The 20,570-nt window shown below is 36.7% G+C and overlaps 4 protein-coding genes across 14 annotated transcripts; 3 read left to right on the forward strand and 1 right to left on the reverse strand.

The window, feature by feature from the left end:
- The first annotated feature begins 84 nt into the window (after positions 1–84).
- Alars-m (alanine--tRNA ligase, mitochondrial) lies at positions 85–4,836 on the forward strand. Its single transcript, XM_071711560.1, has 13 exons — positions 85–160; positions 422–782; positions 855–1,028; positions 1,109–1,449; positions 1,669–1,950; positions 2,041–2,185; positions 2,302–2,474; positions 2,564–2,898; positions 2,987–3,248; positions 3,361–3,753; positions 3,831–4,181; positions 4,257–4,440; positions 4,595–4,836. Exons 2-13 carry the CDS (start codon positions 576–578, stop codon positions 4,826–4,828), a joined length of 3,081 nt encoding a protein of 1,026 aa, XP_071567661.1. The 5' UTR covers positions 85–160; positions 422–575; the 3' UTR covers positions 4,829–4,836.
- Positions 4,428–8,376, reverse strand: Ptpmt1 (protein tyrosine phosphatase, mitochondrial 1). Of its 6 annotated transcripts, none has more exons than XM_071711616.1 (6): positions 7,986–8,233; positions 7,218–7,894; positions 6,035–6,177; positions 5,550–5,630; positions 5,200–5,439; positions 4,428–5,115 (listed from the first exon to the last, which is right to left on the reverse strand). In XM_071711616.1, the coding sequence occupies exons 2-6, from the start codon at positions 7,819–7,821 to the stop codon at positions 4,987–4,989; spliced, it is 1,197 nt and encodes a 398-aa protein (XP_071567717.1). In that variant the 5' UTR covers positions 7,822–7,894; positions 7,986–8,233; the 3' UTR covers positions 4,428–4,986. The 6 variants fall into 6 exon arrangements, 3 of the variants coding, with proteins under 3 accessions (XP_071567717.1, XP_071567716.1, XP_071567715.1); XM_071711615.1 differs by having other exon boundaries at positions 7,806–7,894; positions 7,986–8,209; XM_071711614.1 differs by lacking the exons at positions 7,218–7,894; positions 7,986–8,233 and adding an exon at positions 6,369–6,836.
- Positions 8,377–9,488: 1,112 nt separating this feature from the next.
- LOC139775526 (F-box/LRR-repeat protein 4-like) lies at positions 9,489–17,361 on the forward strand. 6 transcript variants are annotated; one of them, XM_071711571.1, is made up of 9 exons: positions 9,489–9,744; positions 9,911–10,433; positions 11,325–11,576; positions 12,424–12,538; positions 12,635–13,094; positions 13,181–13,382; positions 13,470–13,821; positions 13,914–14,256; positions 14,419–15,127. In XM_071711571.1, the coding sequence occupies exons 3-9, from the start codon at positions 11,334–11,336 to the stop codon at positions 14,756–14,758; spliced, it is 2,055 nt and encodes a 684-aa protein (XP_071567672.1). In that variant the 5' UTR covers positions 9,489–9,744; positions 9,911–10,433; positions 11,325–11,333; the 3' UTR covers positions 14,759–15,127. The 6 variants fall into 6 exon arrangements, with proteins under 6 accessions (XP_071567672.1, XP_071567674.1, XP_071567673.1 ...); XM_071711573.1 differs by having other exon boundaries at positions 10,186–10,433; XM_071711572.1 differs by having other exon boundaries at positions 10,189–10,433.
- Positions 17,335–20,526, forward strand: Cct8 (chaperonin containing TCP1 subunit 8). Its single transcript, XM_071711600.1, has 5 exons — positions 17,335–17,504; positions 18,096–18,398; positions 18,539–19,183; positions 19,296–19,736; positions 20,028–20,526. Exons 1-5 carry the CDS (start codon positions 17,445–17,447, stop codon positions 20,214–20,216), a joined length of 1,638 nt encoding a protein of 545 aa, XP_071567701.1. The 5' UTR covers positions 17,335–17,444; the 3' UTR covers positions 20,217–20,526.
- Positions 20,527–20,570: the final 44 nt, after the last annotated feature.

The raw sequence follows: 20,570 nt of genomic DNA on the forward strand, positions 1-20,570 counted from the left end.
CGAGAAATTTTTTACATCGAGTTTTTGGTAACGACTATATATAGAAACAACATATGATACAATATATTTGATGAATGTATACATCAATATGGTCTGTGGCTGTAATACAGTGTCACCTGTGTATGTACAAGTGTGTGTTACTGGGAAGCACTCAATAATGGTTAGGCCCTGTGCACAATAGAGCACATATTAGGAATGAAAATAAATATAAAATATTAAGAATCGGAATTAAAAATAATAATTAAACGTGACGCACAATGGAAAAGAATAAAATATAAGATATAAATATAGGAATATTCGTACATTTACATATCCTAATTTAATATTTATTACAGGAATATTCCTATATTTATATATATCCTAATATTTAATATTTATTCTTGTTCCTAATTGTTCCTAATATGTGCTCTATTGTGCGCAGGGTCTTACTGTATGCACTACGCACTACGCGAGTGCCATCCTAACCATGCTCGACTTGAGTCGACTGTGCGACGCGATGATTCCTGATGCACGCACGTGGACCTCCACATCGCTTTTCGAAAGCTGACTTTTGGATTGTTCATTATTTATAGGCGATGATGAATCCTACAACGAGAAGGATGATCTCGTTTAGGTTGATTCGCCCGTACAGCCAGTTGACGAACAACAAACCGGCTAACTTGATCAGAAACGAATTTCTCGATTACTTCACGAAGGATTTAAAGCACAGCTTTATTCGTTCCAGCCCAGTCTCTCCGATCACCGATCAGTCCCTGGCGTTTATTAATGCTGGCATGAATCAAGTATGCTCGATCTTGAAAAATGTGCCTCTGGTAATAAGTCCGCTGATGTACACTTCTATGTTTACTTTTTAGTTTAAAGGGATTTTCTTAAATTATTACGAACCTCCTGTGACGAAGGTCGCGAATTCACAAAAGTGTATCAGAGTCGGTGGCAAGCACAACGATCTAAGTGTCGTTGGCAACGATAGTTATCACCATACCTTCTTTGAAATGCTTGGCAACTGGTCCTTCGGAAATTATTTCAAGGTGCAATACAAAAAACAATGTTATATTCACTTGGTTGTTTCCACTTGCAGTACTTATTTATGTAATCTTATCACCTTCAGGAAGATGCTTGCTCATATGCCTGGAATTTGTTAACGAACATTTATGGCATACCCAAAGAATGTTTGTATGTAACATATTTTGGTGGTAACGAGGAACTAGGCATGAGTCCAGATCTGGAGTGTAAGGATATTTGGTTGCGACTTGGTCTACCAGAGTGTAAAGTTTTACCTTTCGGTATGCGAGACAACTTCTGGGAAATGGGGGTGTCAGGCCCTTGTGGACCTTGTACAGAGATACACGTTGACTACATGAAACGATCAACTAATCAAGCCGAACGAGTGAATAAGGGATATGCCGATCTTATGGAGTTATGGAATATAGTTTTTATCCAATATGAAAGGTGAACTATTAATTCTTGGCTCTAAGTATTTTAAATCTTTTCAATCATACTATGCAGCATGCTTTTGATTATATATATATACTTATATTTTTATTATCTTGTGTACTGAGAATCTAGATATTGTTTGAAATTTTTTTCTACTTAATATCATAGTTTGCTAATTTTATCAGTTAATGTGAAATTGCATAGTCTATTCAATATCATAATATTTTATGTTAGGCTTGCGAATGGATGTATAGTACCTTTACCAAACCATCATGTTGATACAGGCATGGGACTTGAACGATTAGTTACCTTACTGCAAGGAAAAACATCAAATTATGATACAGACCTCTTCCAGCCGTTGTTCAATGAAATACGAAAGCGCTCGAATGCGCCAGAATATAAGGGAACGTTTGGTGATGATGATACAGGCAAAATTGACTACGGTTACAGAATTCTAGCTGATCACGCAAGAATGATTACTGTTGCATTGGCTGATAATATGTTACCTGAACAATAGTATGATTTTAGTATATCTAATATGTATATATTAGACGAATATGTATATGTTATCGTCAAATATATTATAGTATTTGTATATAATTTCAGTCCAAAGTTGCGGAGAGTATTGCGGAATGCGATAGACGTAGGGGAGAAAGTCTTCAGAAAACCTGGCATTATTTCAGAACTTGCCTGCAATGTAGCTGATAACCTGGGTGTAGCTTATCCAGAATTGCATACTAATCTGAAACAGGTAAAATAATTAGAATTAAAATTATTAGGATAAATATTGAAATGATGAATGCTGTTAAGCTCTCTTGTTGAGACACATTTTAAATGATCTCAATGTTACTGGATGCAATTTATCAGATACAAAGGATAATAGATTTTGAAGAAGATTTGTTCAAGAGATTACGGAATACTTCTGGTAAAATGTGGAGTAAGATGATTGAAACTCGTCCTGAATTAACAGCAATCACCGATTGGATGGCTCCTGGTCTAGTTGATGGCTATAAAGATCTACAATCCATGTTGAAAGAATTGTAAGATATTTCTTTTAATTGTATCTTCTTTTACATAGCATAATATATTAATATAATACATATATAATGATCCATATTATTATTTACAGACGTAAAACTAACGTGTTGCCTGGAAATGTCGCATTTAAGCTGTACGATACATATGGTCTTAATTTGGAAACTATAGCGCAACTAGCACAGATCGAATCTTTATACTTTGATGAAAATGATTTTGAGGAGCAGCTTAATAATCGTAGATATCAATCAAGAATTGGATTAGACAAACGTAGTACTGTAATTACTAAAGAGTCTTTGGGAATACTTGAGAAAAATCACGTACCTAAGACGGATGATTCATTCAAGTATAATTATATATATGACGGGAATACCTATATATATGAATTTCCAGCGCTTAACAGTAAACTCATTGGCATTATTCTCAATGGTAATGTCAAAGCAAACCACATATATATTTTTCCGATTAAACTGTACAATGTAACTCTAAAATTGAATATCTATTTCACATATCGTAGGAGAATTAGTTGCGAGTAAAAATTATTCCAATATTACAAAAGTTAATAATGCTGACGATAAAATACTCATCAATGAACTAGTAAATAGCACAGGCGAGATTGGAATTATATTGGACAAAACTGAATGTTATTCATTAGAAGGTGGCCAAGTTTCAGATAAAGGAAACATTCGTATTAGAAATCTACTTTTTAATATAGATAATGTCAGGAAAGTAAACGGCTATGTGATTCATTCTGGACATTTCGCCAAAACAGATTTACCGTAAGTGTCTCTTATATTTAGATATATTTTTAGATAATTATAAAACTTATTTCAATTTATATATTCTAATTTGATTACAAAAAATTATACAATACACAAATCTGTTTTCCAGCACATCAGAGCTATATTTACAAATAGAAGATGATTGCTTAGTCAATATAGAACCGAATATTCGTGTTGGAGCAATGAAACATCATACAGCAGCACATTTATTAAATGCAGCTTTAAAGCAAGTTATGCAAGTAATTTATCAACGTGGATGTACAGTCGATACGGATAGTTTAAAATTTCAGTTCAACTCGTTTGGCGAACAACTTACATCAGGACAAATGAGGACAATAGAAGATTGTATTAACAATGTCATACAATCTCATACTGCAACGACTGTGCAAACTGTGAATTCGCTCGAACTGTTAAAACAAAATGTTACATTGGTTCCAGGAGAGATATATCCTTACACAGACATTAGAATCGTAGAAATCAATACTGACGACTTGAAAGCGAAGTTAGTGAGTCCGAATTTTAAACATCAACAAATTCTTTGAGCTAGATTTGATGCTAATATCAATTGTGTACATTTAGGGAACCGTGCTGCGGTACGCATGTTCATAATACAGGTGTACTACAACACTTTTGTTTTTCAACATATACCTCAAAGGGAGTAACAAAACGCGCTGTTAAAGCTGTTGTTGGTCCAGGAGCTTTACATATGAGACAAGCCGGTGAGAGAATGTGTCAGAGAATCGCCGAGCTAAAAAACGTTTTACAAAGTGGCAAGCTCACATACGAGATACTTAATGCAGAAATAAATCGAATAAAACAAGAGATTAATGATCAGCACGTACAAGTACCTTACTTGATTAAAGAGAAATGTTTGACGCATCTGGAGAATTTGAGCAAGACGATATGGCTGCGAGAGAAAGAAATAGAAAAGTACGTAATATATGCGTATCATATATGAGTAATCTGTTTAATTCTGAATAATCTTTAATAATGGGTGTTTTATAGAGATTCTATAACTCGTGAAATCACTAACGCCACGGATTTGTCATCTTGTTTTATCGTACACTGCCTGAATAAGAATCCCACATATTTATCATTGCATGAAGTTGTATCGCTCTTCTCTGGGATGCCAATATTAATTTTCTCTTGTACGAATGGATTTGTAAAGGCAAGATGTTCTATGCCACAGGTATATTTTATTCATATGTTTCATAAATGTAGATTTCAATATAAATCGTATAACAATATATAAGTTATGTTACAAAGAGTAAATAATTTAATGTTTAAATGTAGTAAATTTAATGTAGTAAATAACATAAACGTTTATTATTAACCGTATATAGGAAATGACCTCTAGTGCATTTAACGCACAAACTTGGATGGATATTGTACTTCAAATCTTTAATGCAGAGCACGGACCTATCAAGGGATTCAAACCCATGTTAGTCGCAAATATGAAATCTACAAAAATATCACAGGATTTTCAGATACGTATGGAAAAAGCAATTACAGAGGCTACCAAGTTTGCGTCCACGCATGTAAAGAAAGTTGAGCTCGCTAATAACAAGACTCAGTAAATGACTTATTTCGTATTTTATCTCTTCATCCTCTTTCTATTCGAATTGACATATTTGTAATTTAACGTAGTACCTAAATAGATCAGCCTTTATTTACCTATTTATATATTTCCCATTCGCGTATAAACATCAACGAAATAATTCACAAAAAATTTCAGCTAAGATGTAGGTCGTACATGTCTCGTGTAAAATTGCTTTAGCGCAGACCATTGGGCTGTATGGAGCAATATATGTGGCCTCTTCGTTCGCATGTAATCAACCGTTTCTTCAGGCGTCCAATTGTTTTTCTAGAAAAACGACAAGAACATTTCACTGCTAATGATGTCAAAATTTCTTCAATTTTACGTTTAAACTATGTCATGTGATCTCACTGTTATTAGATAGCATGCAACCAATGTCGCGCTTCTGGTTCTTCCTGCTTTACAATGAACGTAAACCGTGCCAGATTGGTCGCGACCATCGACGATACCTGTATGACTTAATTTTTTACTCGATACGTTGCGGAATTTATTAATAAAGTTTACACCTTCCTCCAGTTTCTCTTGAGAAGGTGCTTGAAAGATGTCCGTTGTAGACAACTGCAGAAATTCTACATTGTACCTGCGCCATTCCTGAATGAAGAAAGAGTATTGTTGCTCTAAGTCATGTATAAGTTTATTTTACACTATCTCTCACCATACTATGGTTTATTCTCAAGATTCAAAGTCTTATTGTCGCGCACCTTCTCTGTGTTGGATAACAAAGACAACTCGTAATCCTCATTCATGGACACGACAGCCTTGATATTTTCATCGTCGATTAACTGAAAAAGAAAAGAAAAATCTAAGATGTAAATTGTATGTAATAACGTCATTTAAATGCTTATAATTTAGCAGCTGTTGCATGAGATTTATTTGTTCAAATGATTGATAAGTTTAAAATCTGAGACATACTCTTAATGTATTATTACACAGAAGAAGAGTCACATGTTATGGATCAAAACACACTAAATATATGTATTATAATATAATATATATTATAATATAAATATAAATTATAATAACGTCTTTTGTGGCATTCTTATCCGACATTTATTTAAAAATGAGAAGATCAAATAAAAAGCCGTGAAGGCATAAATGCAAGCTATTATTGTGATCAAAGTAACATTGCTGATTTGAAATATACATCCTTAATTTCTGTCGTAAAAATAGATTTATAAAAACATACCTGCTTGGTCGTTCGTCGAAACGGTAAGGCGCCCAGTACAACAGTCTCGTCTATCCTATCGTACCAGTTCCGAGTCGTAATCTTCTCCATGACGACGTTATAAAGTAAGGTTGGATAAAACGTTACCCTCGCAAACATTTTCGCTAAAAATCAATTCCGAAAAGTTAGCTCGAGTGACGATTTAAATACTTTCGAGAGTTGAAAGAAGAAACGTAAAAAAAAAGACGGATGTATTTCAGCCTTGTGATTCTCAATCAACGGTCAACATAACGGTAAATCTGATGTCTCAAATAGGTTGAAGAAATTAATCCCGTTTAATTTCCCGATTACGTACGATACGTATGGTTTGCATATAGATCACAACGAATGAAAGACGGAAGAAATGTCTTCCATGACAAAAGTGAATTTAACACATGTGGCTCAGATGACCTACTCCCGCAAGATGAACGTGGCAGGATCATAAGACTGGTGGGGAAAGTGATGCAATATACGCTTCCTCGGCTAGCACCTTACATTTCCATAAATTTTTAGACTTTATTTAAAGAAAAAAATTTTTTTTCTGAAAGATATTACAAGGCATTTGGTGTAAGATCCAACATCTTGATAGTAATCGAATGTTACTTGATTTTATACAAGGATAAAATATAGTGGAAAAGTAAGATCGTTGTTTTTTCCCCAATATTTAGGATTATTCAAGTCATCAGATGTCGTGTATAAAATTATGATCTATATTTTCTTTCGATTAAGAATCATTTCTATAAATAAATATATACAAATATATTTACATATAATTATCATTAGGCTAAGCTAACTTCGCGGTTTTCTGATATCTCGAGTAAATCTATATCTAAGCAATAGGATCCCAAGTCTCCTTTCCTAAATAAAGCGATAAAGTGGTCCGCCGCAGATTTTAAATCGGGCTTGACTGCTAATCGGCCGTCGAAGCTCTTTATCTTCACGGTTTTTCCCAACTTTGCGGCAATGAACGTGAGCACGTGCAACACATCGTCATTTGGTTCTTTCAAACCCAATATGTCCACATATTCAAATCGGCCGTTCTTATTCAGCCAGAATAGTAGATAATCCGCGAGCAGCTGCGATCCCGCTACATGATCTTGCAGACATCCGACCAAGGCCAGCTTGAAGCCAGCATGAACGTCTTTGATGGAAGGCGCTAGAATACCTGGGGTATCAATCAGATACACTGCTGGGTCCTCCGATATTTTTACACGAGTCAATACAGATCGCGTGATACCAGCCGTCGCGCCGACCGGAGTAGCTTGGCCCAGGTTAAGGTGATTGTTTCTCAAACGATTAATCAGAGAGGACTTTCCAACATTGGGCACGCCGATGATCATCATGGAATAAGACTCCTCCTCCGCCCTATTGTAACGTTGCGAATTTAACATCAACTTCTTGGCCAGGGGCAGGATCCGCCTCACGCCTTTGCACCGTTGATCTTTGAGATTTGCGAAGATTACGTTGGACAGCCCTTCTCTGTTCAACGTAGAGACTATACTGCTCTTGTGTCTCGTGTCGGCCAAATCTCTTTTGCTCAGTACAAATATGTGTGGCTTCAAGCCGGTCAGAGTCCTGCTAAAATCGGCGTAACGCCCGGAGACCGGTACCCGCGCGTCGTGAACCTCTATGATGCAATCGATATTTTTCAATCGCTGTTGCATCTGCTTTAGACCCTTCGTCATGTGTCCGGGGAACCATCGCAACACATTCGGCGATACGAACTTTTGTCGTAGATTCGCGACTACTTTACCTCCTGTATTTGTCATCGTTCCTGCCGTGGCTTCAACGTACGTTCGATTCGATACTGCGTCCTTAAACGATCGTTCCTTCTCATAAATTCTAGAACATCGATACAAGTGACCGGTTAATGATCGTTAAGATCAAGAACTCGTGAAGAACGGAACGGTGTACGGAACGATCATTCAAATACCTAGAAAGTCTCTTCGGAATTTATCTTAAAAGACAGGTATTATTACAAATCGAACATTGATATCAATGCAAAGAAATAATAAATCATGTGACAAATAATAGAGCACGCGAGACAAATGCTAGCATGTAGGATGCAGGTTATTGCGGGGGTATTTTTTTTATTGGCCAACTAAATGTAAACATGAAGTTGCCATTACATGGAGCGCGGAAACGCGGAAACGCGGAAGCGCGGAAGACAAAATTTACTAGATTTCCGTCGATCCGTTCCGTTCATTTGGTTGCCTGAATATTACATGGAGCACAATTTGCGCGGAAAAGCGGAAGCTCTCGACGCAAAGTCAATTGAAACGAGGTAAAAATTACAAAAGTAAACAGATTTGCTAGATTTCGACAAATAAAATCGTATAGATACTCTAGTGAATTTCCTCACTTTTGGTAATTTTCACCTCGTTTGGGCTGCGTTCCAAAACCACACTCTTAGCGCAAAGAACGTGCTCTGTCCTTGTTCAACTTTCTGTAATGCCCGTTCTAGACTGGAGGATGATCCTACTCGCGGCTCATCCTATAATGAGTAGTGTAGACGAGTAAAAATCATGGATAATCAATGATTTTTTTTTGATTATCCATGATTTTTACCCGTCTACACTACTCACTAGGATGAGTGTGTGTCCGGGCAAGACGTAAGCAGTAAGAAAATCAACGGTATGGATTCACTACTGCTTACGTTTTGTCTTAAGTTCTTGACTGTGATTGGCTGATTTGTTTACTACTAACGTCTTACTGCTTAAGTTTTTCTATGTGCCCGGGCCTTTAAATTCTCCTTCTATTCATATATGCCATATACTACGTTTACGCGAGCGTTACTTCTGTAGTAACTTACGATAATTCACTCGTTTACGCGGAGTAAATTATCGTAAGTTACTACAAAATCCCGTTTACGCGAAGGAATTATCGTAAGTTACTACAGAAGTAAAGCTCGCGTAAACGTAGTATATTACTACGTTTACGCGAGCGTTACTTCTGTAGTAACTTACGATAATTCCTTTGCGTAAACAGGATTTTTCTTCGCGTAAACGGGATTTTGTAGTAACTTACGATAATAATTTACTTCGCGTAAACGAGTGATTTATCGTAAGTTACTACAGAAGTAACGCTCGCGTAAACGTAGTACAAGCCGCTCAGTAATGCCCGATCTACAATAGCTGGAGTAAGCTGGAGTAAGCTGTAGTAAGCCTCAAGATGTAAGAAATTGACCAATCACAGTCGATTATTCTCCTTACATTCGCCTGTAATTGGTCAATTTCTTACATCTTGAGGCTTACTACAGCTATTGTAGATCGGGCATAACAGTTGAACGTGATTGGCTCTTACTTTTAGAACCAACAAATCAACGCAGAGTGTTGATAAGACGAACTCAACAGTTGTGCAACAGTTGTGTCTGCTGAACGCGCCCATATAGATGTTCTAAGTTCTAAGCTCAGTTCAGTAGTCTCAGTACACACGATCAACATAGCACTGTGTTTCACGTAGCGTTTGAGCGATAATACTTTGTACATAGTTAAACTGGTTCAAACTATAAAATTGTAGCCACTGGATTACGAGCGACAAATTCGCTTGAAACGCTTGTTTTAGCAGCACGTGAAATTGTACCTTAAGGATTCTGAAGAAGCGGAGCTTCAAGAGAAAAAGCCCAATTTGGACCACGTGGCAAGCGCGCAAATACATTTTGTACAAGTCGTGCGCGGGACATTATCCGAACAGTAAGCTAGACCTCAGACTGTAAAATTCAAATAAATGTGCTCGTATTGAACATAAAATACGGACCATAGATTACGTTTACACGTCACCATTAATCGGGTTTAATAACATCTGTAGTTATATATTATAATTTCCTTAAAACGCACATGTTCATTTATACGAATTCAGGTAGCAAGGAGAATTTACAGAGAATTATTTTTAAATTCCCGAATTATGAAATGAACTCTTTTTCCGTACCATTTCTGCTCTAAAAAACTCTTAAGAGTTCAAAAGAAATTCATTTCTATGACTAAGTTTACACAACGATATCGGTTAGAAATTCGTTCAAACGAATAATTAGGTAGGGATGACCCTCGCAGTAGGGGAAAGACTGGAACTTATAAATAGTCAATAAACAGTCAACGAGACACAGTCCTACAGTACAATTTAATCTTGAAACTCAGCAGAGGTGGCACCGTCTGTAGTAGCTGAAAAAAAATTTCAAGTGAAGAGCTACTTCAAAAATTTGGTTAAATTTCGCTAGTAGTCCTAATACAGCCGCGAGTACTGGAGATCGCAAATTTGGAACTGACACGAGTGACGTATGCACAGAGGCTACGTGTGCCAAACGCAGGGTCTCAAAACTTTGTTTCTCCGTGCAAAAAATTATTTTTTGTGGCTCTTTAAGAAAAATAACATCAAAAGAAGTTAGGTAAGTGTTAAAATTAAATATATGACAATTATTATCAGTGAAAACTCAGCCTTATTTCTGATTGCCGATTGCCAGTTAGGGCCAAAGCACATAACATAACGTAGCGATATACGATGGCCGTAGTCTCCGATCTGACAGATCAGGATACGCCAAAGCTTGTGCGTTACTTACGTCCACGACTACGACTGTCATATGTGCTTTGGCCCTTACTGTTACCAAAAAAGTTAAAAGTTTGTCAACTCTGCAACTCTCTTTTGACAACCGCAATTAGGAATGTTCAGTGTAAAACTCGGGGCAGATGGCGCCATGGCGTTCTGTCCTGTCATGGCGGCGTCACTAACACTAACTCAATATACATGTGTGTGTTGGTGTATCTGTGAGCACATCCGTGAGATATAAGGTCTGTTTTCTGTTGCTGCACTGCTGAACTAGTGCACTCTAGTACACTAGTTCTGTACTAGTTCAGCAGTGCAGCAACAGAAAACAGACCTTATATCTCACGGATGTGCTCACAGATACACACATGTATATTGAGTTAGTGTTAGTGACGCCGCCATGACAGGACAGAACGCCATGGCGCCATCTGCCCCGCGTTTTACACTGAACATTCCTAATTGACAAGCGCAACATGAAAATAACACTTTTCAACTAGTAGTTGCGTAGTTGCCATCGTTTGCGACGTATTGTAGGCTGGCCCTTATAAACTCGCCATTTATCCTAGCGCGTGAGAATTCTTGTTTACGAGAAAGGCATTTTATATACTATTAATTATATTGTATTAATTAATTACTATATTTGTATATGTATGATATCATAATGCGGCATTTTAACATATGCAAAGAAGCAAGGATTATTATATTCTCCATATCTTTCGTTTTTTTTTTTTTTCAGATAAAGAATATGACATCCCATTATCAATTTTTATATTGCGAGAGTTGTAGTGAATATCCCTATGTTGGCAGAGTATCCCTAGGAGAGGAGTATAGTGTTGATTTTATCTATCAATATGTGAAAGGAAGATTTGTTCCCAAAAAGCACCAGAATATTAGTATATTTCGTACTGCTCCTGACATAATTGGGCCACCCAAATTTTCAAATTATGGAGAACTATTTCATTTATCATGTTTCGTTGGAGAAAAATTGGTATGTGTATTTCTTGGGGGTCGATTGTGTATCTGCAGGGACCGTATTCTCGAGCCTGCCCTAATGATTTTCGTATGCGACTTTCTATTTGAAAAGCATTGAATTTCGCATGCGAGTTTCATGAAAACGATTCGAGAATAGGGCTCCTGGGGGTCTATTACGATTCTTGAAACGAGGAGAAAATTACAAAAGTGAGGAAATTCACTAGAGTATCTATGATTTCATTGGTCGAAATCTAATGAATCTGTTCACTTTTGTAATATTCACCTCGTTTTAAGATAAGTACATAGGAAGCTTTCCAGCAAGCGACACAAGTGACTTTTGTCTTTGTTACTTTTATTGCCAAAAAAGAAAGGCAGCTTTCCAGAAAGCGACACAAGTCGACACAAGTATCGTTTTATCTTTGTTACTCATTGCCAAAAAAGAAAGATAGAACGATGTTTGTGTCGACTTGTGTCGCTTGCTGGAAAGCTCTCATAATTGACTCTTAATACTGTCCTGTAGAAAGTAAATGCAATTTAAATTTACGCTACAAGATTTTGTAGTATTTGACAAAGTGGTACCTGATTGACCACGTCGCCAATTGGCTAATTTAATATAAAAATTTCTGATTGGCTAGTCTAGCGGAAAAACTCCAAGCACCGGCTATGGGGAGCTTTCCAGCAAGCGACACAAGTCGACACAAGTGTCGTTTTGTCTTTGTTACTTATTGCTAAAAAAGAAAGATAGAACGACGTTTGTGTCGACTTGTGTCGCTTGCTGGAAAGCTCCCATGGTCAATCGCAACATGGTCAAACGGGACGCTACCTATTGGGCATCTTATATCTTTTCTTTTTTTTTAATACAGAGAAATCAAGACGATGTCGATATATCAAGATCCCCATGGCAAAACAAAGAACCTATTATAGTAGAGTCTAATTTTTTTAATTGGCGTAACGCACCGATCGAAAATAATTATATTGGTATGTAATATTTGAATTTTGATAAATAAGATATATTGTTAAAGAAAATACGCTTTTGTTGAGAAAAGAGTATAATATATATTTTCTATTTTGAAGATATCGAGTTTCATGAAGCTGTGTATCCAATCAGAGTTTCTATATACGAAATACATAATCCTGAAAGCGTAATTGAAATTTGGGCTCAAAATTCTAATAACCAGTGGTTTCAGTTGTGGAATGGTTGTGGATCATCTGAGATTGTGCCTCCGATATCAAGATTATTTTCCCCATCCTTATCGCATCCGTGCAACTTTAAAACGAAAATGCTCAGACTAGTATTTGCCGACAGCTCATCTCAATCTTACACAAAGATAGATGCTGTGATGCTTATCGGTACATCAGAATTGATCCTTTCTAGAAATCCTAACGAGAGTTTAACTATTCTGTTAAAAAAAATTAACATGTTCTATCACCATGAGGATGATTATAATAATTTAAAAACAGATTTAAAAAATGCACACTTGGATATAGTCCATCTGCAACAGAATTTTCCTGAATATTGCGTTATTTATAAAAGGTATTATTATTGTCGACATTAAGTAATAATAAAATTTTTTTATTTTCTTAATGATAAAAATAAATTTGTTTCAATGTTATTTGCAGCGATATAAAAAGGGTTTCTTATAAGAGTAAGAAGCACAAAACGGTATTTCAGGAGATAATCCCTGATGGTTATGTGCAACCTAATGGAGAGAACTCGCGTCGTATTTTATCAAAAAATCATCCGAATTATGCTAAGCGTATGAAACTTTCTTCGGATAAATCCAAGGAGCTATCACGTTGGAGTTATTTGTCTGCGCTTCCTGTAAAATATTCTAAGAAGTCTATATTTCTCATAATAATATTTATTGCAATGTCATCTTGTGTAAAGTTTAATATTTTATCTTTGCAGGATGAAGTACTACTAATGATATTAAAAAACATAGATTTGATGACGTTATGCCGCATGAGTAAAATAAATTGCCGCTTCAATAATTTAATACGGGACCGTGAACTCTATACACGTTTGAACATACGATGTGTAACTTGCAGACGTAATATGCGCAACATATTTCGTTACTTTATATCTAGATGTAAATATTTGCGACAGTTAGATCTAACAGCAAGCAACTTTAATGTTAATAATTTCGTAAAGTTTCTTGATAATTGCGGCAGAAATTTAACGCACTTAAGATTGAGTGACTGCAACTCTGTCAACAATTCTGTCTTACTTAAAATTTCAGAGACATGCCAAAATTTGAAAGGTATGTATGTACGTATGTATGTATTTATATTGTATATGATTGTAATGATTACGGGTAATTAATTGCATATGACTAATACATGTTTTTTTTAGAATTGGATCTATATAATTGTTATCTCATAAGAGACGAAGGATTTTCGTATCTCGAGAAGCTAAAAGGTTTTGAACATTTAAACCTTGATAGAACACGTATAACAACTAAATGTCTTTGCAACATACTGCAAAAAAATCAACGGATGCGTGAGTTACATTTGGCACCTATCACCTTATATAATAATTTAGACCAAGACGCAGTTGTAATAGAGTTAAGAAATTCGTGTCACGACTTGGAAGTAATAAATTTACTTCACGTACCAGAGGATATGGTTAATCTTACAGACCGGGGTATTAACGCCCTCGCTGACTGTAAGAATTTACGAAAAGTGTACCTTTCCCTGTAAGTATAGGCTACATTTTCCTTTTTCAAATTCATGTTTCCATATTTTTTATTGAAAGTATATTTGCTTCTCTTGCATCTCGAGCATCTTGAAAAAGTTGCGTTGATTTTCTCTTTACAATACTTTGAAGCACTGTAATAATTATACGGTTTTTGTTACAGATTAGAAATCAGATACAATACTAATAATGATGATCATTGCTTAACCAAATTATTTTCTTCCTGTCAACTCCTAGAAGTGGTTTATTTGTCCGGTTATATCCTCACTGATCCTTATTTGAAATTACTATCGCAGTGCAAAAACTTAAAACAATTATATTTTTTTCATATAAACCTTGTAACATATGATAAATGTTCCGTCATTTTGGAACAATGTCCTAAGCTGCAAGAGTTTCATCTCATAAACTGTTATAGCCCAGGTAGGATAGGTAATATTAGCAATTATTTAGTTAATCAATGGAAGGAAAGATATCCGCATGTGTCTGTCTATACATTCAACTGATAATTTAAATAGTTTTTGTTTACTATTTTGGGACATATCAATTTACTTTTTACTTACATTCACTTTTTATATTTTAAATAGTTTTATATTTTTATATTTACATATATATTTCCTTCTAAAAATGTTAAATCGATACTCGCATCTCTCGAAGTTTATTGTTGACTCTTCCGCGATGCTGATTAGTTCTCTCGCTGCGCTTACTTCATGAGCGGCTGTCATGGCATATTTTGACAATACATATCTGTTGTGTAGCTAATAAATAGCGCGCGTCTGTGATGTTTAGTTCACTTTTTATAAATAATCTGGTGAATTATGTTGTGAAAGAAGTTAATGCCTAATAAAAATAAAATCTTCATATTTATTTATAATTTTATTTTCGAACACTTCTGTTTTTTTCTTAAATAGCGAAACTTGAAATATGAATTTAGGATCTTAAAACACAAGAAAAATTTTCTTCTGGAAATATGCTTGCAAACTTTCCATTCAATTAAGGTAGATACTGCATCAGCGAAAACAAAGATTTTTGATTGGCATGAAACTATGTTATTCTATAGGGCATTATACGTGATCAGGAATTAATTCACGATTTTTTACCACGTAATTACGGAAATATAAGCATTCAAAGTTGGTCAGTTTTACATTAGGGTATGTGTGAACGACGTGCAAAATCGTAATTCACGAGATTTTACGAGTATTTTAAAAAAAGATTGAGGTTTGGAAAACAGAAGATCTTATCAATTAAACTATTACGAATGATTTAAAAAAAAAAAAAAACGTTAGTTCACCATTGCAATAAAAAGATATTCAATATTACAGCAAACAAAATGTAGCTAACAGAGAAGCTCTGGCTAGGCTGCGTCATCGGAAGCGTCACTCGGGTGTTCTCCCTTCTCCTTCTAACTTGCTAAGATAGAAGAAGAGGGGAGTGTGCTCGTGTGCGCTCGGGTCCTCGGGTGACGTTTCCGAACGCAGTCAGTGGGCTGGCAACTGGCAACAGCGCGGACCGCACCTAACCTCACTGTCGACGCCAATGTCAAAATAATCAGAATTAATGACCCAAAACTTCCAGAAAGTCATTTTTTATCATTATTTTGATAGTTGAGAAACTTACGATTATATTGCACCCAATTTTTTAGATTTTTGTTACAGTCGTTTTGACAAATGTGAAGTTGGTACCCCTGTGTAAGACACTTCGTTTTTAATTAATTACCTGTATCTGGGATTAATTATATGGTGTTATTATATATTTCTGGAGACTAGAAGTTGCACGGAACAAGGTGATACCAAATATACATTTTTTAATACATTAATAAAATTTTTTTTCGAGTGCTCTATTTTGACTCACGACAACGCAGTATCTTGCAAACTTTCCATTCAAAGAGATATTGACTTCTAAAGTTACAAAACTATATTAGAAATAAATAATTTCGAAATAATGTAGGTTTATCCTCTTTACTGCTTTACAGTAATCAAAATTTACCGTAATCAAAATTAAAATAATTATTGTATTTACCGCTTTACAGTAGTCAAAATTCGAGTAATAAATATCTTGTTCAAAGTGATTAAAGGCCATTGCACGTAACAAAATTTTAGTCATAATCGTAAGGCCGTAAGAAAATAGACCAATCACACTCGATTATTCTTCGAGCTCAAGGAGAATAATCGACTGTGATTAGTCTATTTTTTTACGGCCTTACGATTATGGCTACGGTCAACGTGACGCTACAAATGCTTTGGAGCGTTCTTCTTCTCCTTCTTTCTTCATTGAAAGAAAAGAGAAGAGGAATGCTTCGAAGCATTTGTAGCGTCACGTTGACCGTAGCCTATGACTAAAACTTTGTTACGTGCAATGGCCTTTAAGGGGATCCTAAATACCGACAATTACAGTCAAAGCTCGTTCTTTAAAACGGCTTTATAGATCGCAAAATCCTTTTACAGGAGTAAAGTATAGGTACTAATGAAGAGTGGGATTATAAAAAATTAGTAATAATTGAAAAAAATGTAAAAATGCTGTCACCTCATTTTCTAATATAAACAGTTGTATAAGTAATATGTACGAAATGAAATGTTCCCACTCTTCAGAAGACGTGCACAAACAATAACGTACCTTTGAAATTGAGATTGAAAGCCTGGAATAAAAATGAGAGCTTCGAAGAAATTATAACCTATAACCATGTCTATCCTTGTCTATCATCATTGTCTATACAAGGACAGATATAGAATTTGGTCGGTAATACTGCGGCTCCAGGATCCCCTTAACACCAATCTTTTTAATACGGTGTTCTCAAGCAAAAAGTGTATGAAATGCCTGATCCATAATGTCAGTCAACCACTCATTGGTTGGTATTCATAAAGGCCATCGCGCACAAAACGCATTTAGATAACAGGATTAGTTCATTTTGCGTTAAGTGTGAAATATAAATATAAATCTTCATGAATAAAAATTATTTAACAAGATAAATGTTTTAAATTCAGCGGTAGGGAACGCCATATTGATTTAATTGATTCTAGCTTCTATTGGAGGCGCTGCCTTTCAATGCCTTCGTTCATAAGTAACACGACTAACATGAGAGTATAGTTTACCCTGGTCCTGGACTCCTCTGTTCCTGGTCCACCCCGTTTGGAGCTAAGTGAGAAGACGTGGTGTCACACGTGAATAGACGATTTTTCGAAATCTTCGACGAAAATGGCAATGCACATACCGAAGGCGCCCGGCGTGGCGCAAATGCTCAAGGATGGGGCCCGCGTAAGTGACACCATTCCGTTTCTCGAATATTTACCGCGTGCACGCGACGAACCCCGCTACGCGGTTCCATTGACGACGCTCGATCCCGGTACATGAGAAGAAGGGATCGTCCCGCGTTCTTACCTTTTATGGATATTTTAAATCGAAATTCGACGTACCCGGGAATCGTCAATGCGAGCAAGGAGCGGCCTTCCCTAAATGATGCCTGAAATGTCGTGCCTTATTCTAGAAAATCAAACTTGAATAAAATATTAAAAATAAGTCATTTTTATTTGTGTGCACGCGTGCACGCGGTGCGTGTGTGTATGTTGTCAAAGTTTTTGTAATTTTTTTTCAAGTTTTATGTGCATGGCAAGTAATAAAACGAAAAATTTGGCACTGTCCGGAATGTTGTTCCGTGATTCAGAAAATTAAATTTGAATATTAAGAATAGATTGTTCGTGTATAGATTATTCGTGTGACGCGTCAAGATTTTTTACAAACTTACGTATAGTACAGCAAATGTCAAGATGGAAAATTTGACTTTTTGCGCACGTTGAACCAGATTTGGCTGCTCGAGATTTCAATATGTTTGTTACTTTGCATTTTCAGTATTTTTCGGGCCTCGAAGAAGCGGTCTACAGGAACATTACAGCCTGCAAACAATTTGCGGATACTGTAAGGAGCGCATATGGCCCTAATGGCATGAACAAGATGGTCATCAATCATATTGAGAAATTGTTTGTAACTAATGATGCAGTGACGATTGTTAACGAGTTAGAAGTGGAACATCCAGCTGCCAAATTATTAGTCTTGGCATCAAAAATGCAGGAAGCTGAAGTAGGAGACGGGACAAATTTTGTTATTATCTTTGCTGGAGAACTGCTTCATGCCGCGGAAGGACTGCTTCGCCTGGTACATTGATTTATAACGTTTAGTTGTATTAATGTATTAATAAAGCATTTTTGTCTTATATTTGAAGTATAAAAAAAATTTTGGGAATGACACATGTGTCATTAATAGAGATATTTCATACTTTGACTTTTTAATTATAGGGCATTACAACTTCGGAGATTATTGAGGGTTACGAGGCTGTCTTGAACAAGGCACTTGAAATCTTACCGACCTTGATTGTTCACGAAGTGAAAGATGTACGAAACGAGGAACAAGTGAAGAAGGGAATTAGGAGCACTATCATGAGCAAACAATATGGTAACGAGGATATCCTTGCTTCCCTCGTCACCAAGGCTTGCATCTCCATTTTGCCGGAGAAGACGACATTCAATGTGGACAATGTGCGAGTTTGCAAGATACTCGGGGGTGGTTTGAGCAACTCCCAAGTGATGCAAGGCATGGTATTTAAGCGTCACGTGGAAGGAGAAGTCACGAAGAAGACCAGCGCGAAGATTGCGGTTTACACCTGCGCCGTGGACATCATTCAGACCGAGACCAAAGGCACTGTGCTGATCAAAACGGCCGACGAGCTCTTGAAATTTTCGCGCGGCGAGGAATCGCTTTTGGAAAATCAAATCAAGGCGATTGCCGATAGCGGCGCCGAAGTGGTGGTGTCCGGTGGAAAATTCGGCAGCATGGCCCTGCACTATATGAACAAGTATAATCTGATGGCCGTTCGTATCCCGAGCAAATTCGACGTTAGACGACTTTGCAAGACCGTCGGTGCCACTGCCCTCTCTAAGCTGGTAAATTTATTCGTCCCAATTTGTTTTCAGCGTTTTGTATATCTTTATGTTACTTATACATGATTATGCGTTGGAAATAAACTATTACAGTAATCGACGGTTTCTATTAAAGGTGCCTCCGACAAAAGAAGAGCTAGGATATGCCGACACGGTATACATAGACGAATTGGGAGACACCATACTGGTGGTGTTTAAACTGGAGGGAAAGGAGAGCCGCGTCAGTACCGTGCTTGTGCGTGGTTCGACCGAGAATTATATGGATGACATCGAGCGCGCGATCGACGATGGTGTCAACACGTTCAAGGGTACTACGAGAGACGGCAGATTTGTCCCGGGTGCGGGCGCCACGGAGATCGAGCTCGCCGCCCAGCTAGCGGCGTACGCAGACACGCTACCCGGTCTTGAGCAGTATGCTGCGCGCAAATTCGCCACTGCTCTGGAGATATTCCCGAAAACGCTGGCCGAGAGCAGCGGTTTCCGCGCTTCCGAACTTGTATCGAAGCTGTACGCAGCGCACAAGGAGGGAAAGAAGAATTACGGTGTTGACATCGATGTACGTCTATTTCCTTAGTTTTAATATGTTCAATATCTCTTCGACGTGTTTGTCTCGAATATGAGTATATTCGTCACTCTCTTTTTTAAAACTATGGCATCTTGAGCTGCGTTCGTTTTGACACTTTCAGCGCTGAAAGCATCGCTCTATCTTTGATATTCGATGTGCAATGAAGATAGAATGATGCTTATAGTGCTGAAAGCGTCGAGAACCTAGCCTATATGGATAAAAACCCGAGTCATATACTTTTTGGATGATAATATTAATTATATAATATGAATTATATTACAGGCTGAAAACGCAGCTTTGATTGATACCATCGAGGCAGGGGTCTTTGATCTGTATCTGACGAAGCAATGGGCGATCAGGTACGCGGTCGGTGCGGCGTGCACGGTTCTCAAGGTGGATCAAATTATTATGGCAAAACGGGCGGGCGGTCCGAAAGTTCCAGCGGGAGGCGTTCGCGACGAAGACGAGTAATAATGCACGAATTGACGGCGTAATTGCAAACTTTCTAATTTAAAACGTTATTTGTATTTCTGAGTTTCTGGGAATGTCATTGAAATAGAAATAAATGCCGAGTTTGTGCTTAATTCCACATGATTAGAAAAGAAAATGTACTTTCTATCGCGCACCGCACTTGTGCATTTCTCTAAAAATGGTCAAGAATTTCTATAATTTTATATTTTCACCCAATGTACTTGCTGAATTTCGAATTGTATTAATTAAAAATTCAGCAGATGTATTAGATGGATATTAACTCAAATACTAAATAAACTTGTTAAATATACTATCCGATATCATTTTCTCTCTGTTACCTTGAACAGAAATATA

This window comes from Temnothorax nylanderi, unplaced genomic scaffold, assembly GCF_030848795.1.
Source record: "Temnothorax nylanderi isolate EJ_2023f unplaced genomic scaffold, tnyl_v1.0 TNYL_tig0100_pilon, whole genome shotgun sequence".
Taxonomy (NCBI): Eukaryota; Metazoa; Arthropoda; class Insecta; order Hymenoptera; family Formicidae; genus Temnothorax; species Temnothorax nylanderi.

Bases quoted from the DNA above. Each gene is read 5' to 3' on its own strand.
- Alars-m (XM_071711560.1), top strand. From the start codon at position 576: ATGATGAATCCTACAACGAGAAGGATGATCTCGTTTAGGTTGATTCGC. The intron at 2,186-2,301 runs GTAAAATAATTA...GCAATTTATCAG, and splicing joins TGCATACTAATCTGAAACAG to ATACAAAGGATAATAGATTT. The intron at 4,441-4,594 runs GTATATTTTATT...AACCGTATATAG, and splicing joins CAAGATGTTCTATGCCACAG to GAAATGACCTCTAGTGCATT.
- Ptpmt1 (XM_071711616.1), bottom strand. From the start codon at position 7,821: ATGACAAATACAGGAGGTAAAGTAGTCGCGAATCTACGACAAAAGTTC. The intron at 5,440-5,549 runs GTGCGCGACAAT...TTCTTCATTCAG, and splicing joins TGTTATCCAACACAGAGAAG to GAATGGCGCAGGTACAATGT. The intron at 5,116-5,199 runs GTGAGATCACAT...TCGTTTTTCTAG, and splicing joins TTGCATGCTATCTAATAACA to AAAAACAATTGGACGCCTGA.
- LOC139775526 (XM_071711569.1), top strand. From the start codon at position 11,235: ATGTATGATATCATAATGCGGCATTTTAACATATGCAAAGAAGCAAGG. The intron at 13,383-13,469 runs GTAAAATATTCT...TTATCTTTGCAG, and splicing joins GTTATTTGTCTGCGCTTCCT to GATGAAGTACTACTAATGAT. The intron at 14,257-14,418 runs GTAAGTATAGGC...TTTTTGTTACAG, and splicing joins CGAAAAGTGTACCTTTCCCT to ATTAGAAATCAGATACAATA.
- Cct8 (XM_071711600.1), top strand. From the start codon at position 17,445: ATGGCAATGCACATACCGAAGGCGCCCGGCGTGGCGCAAATGCTCAAG. The intron at 19,184-19,295 runs GTAAATTTATTC...TTTCTATTAAAG, and splicing joins CCACTGCCCTCTCTAAGCTG to GTGCCTCCGACAAAAGAAGA. The intron at 19,737-20,027 runs GTACGTCTATTT...ATTATATTACAG, and splicing joins ATTACGGTGTTGACATCGAT to GCTGAAAACGCAGCTTTGAT.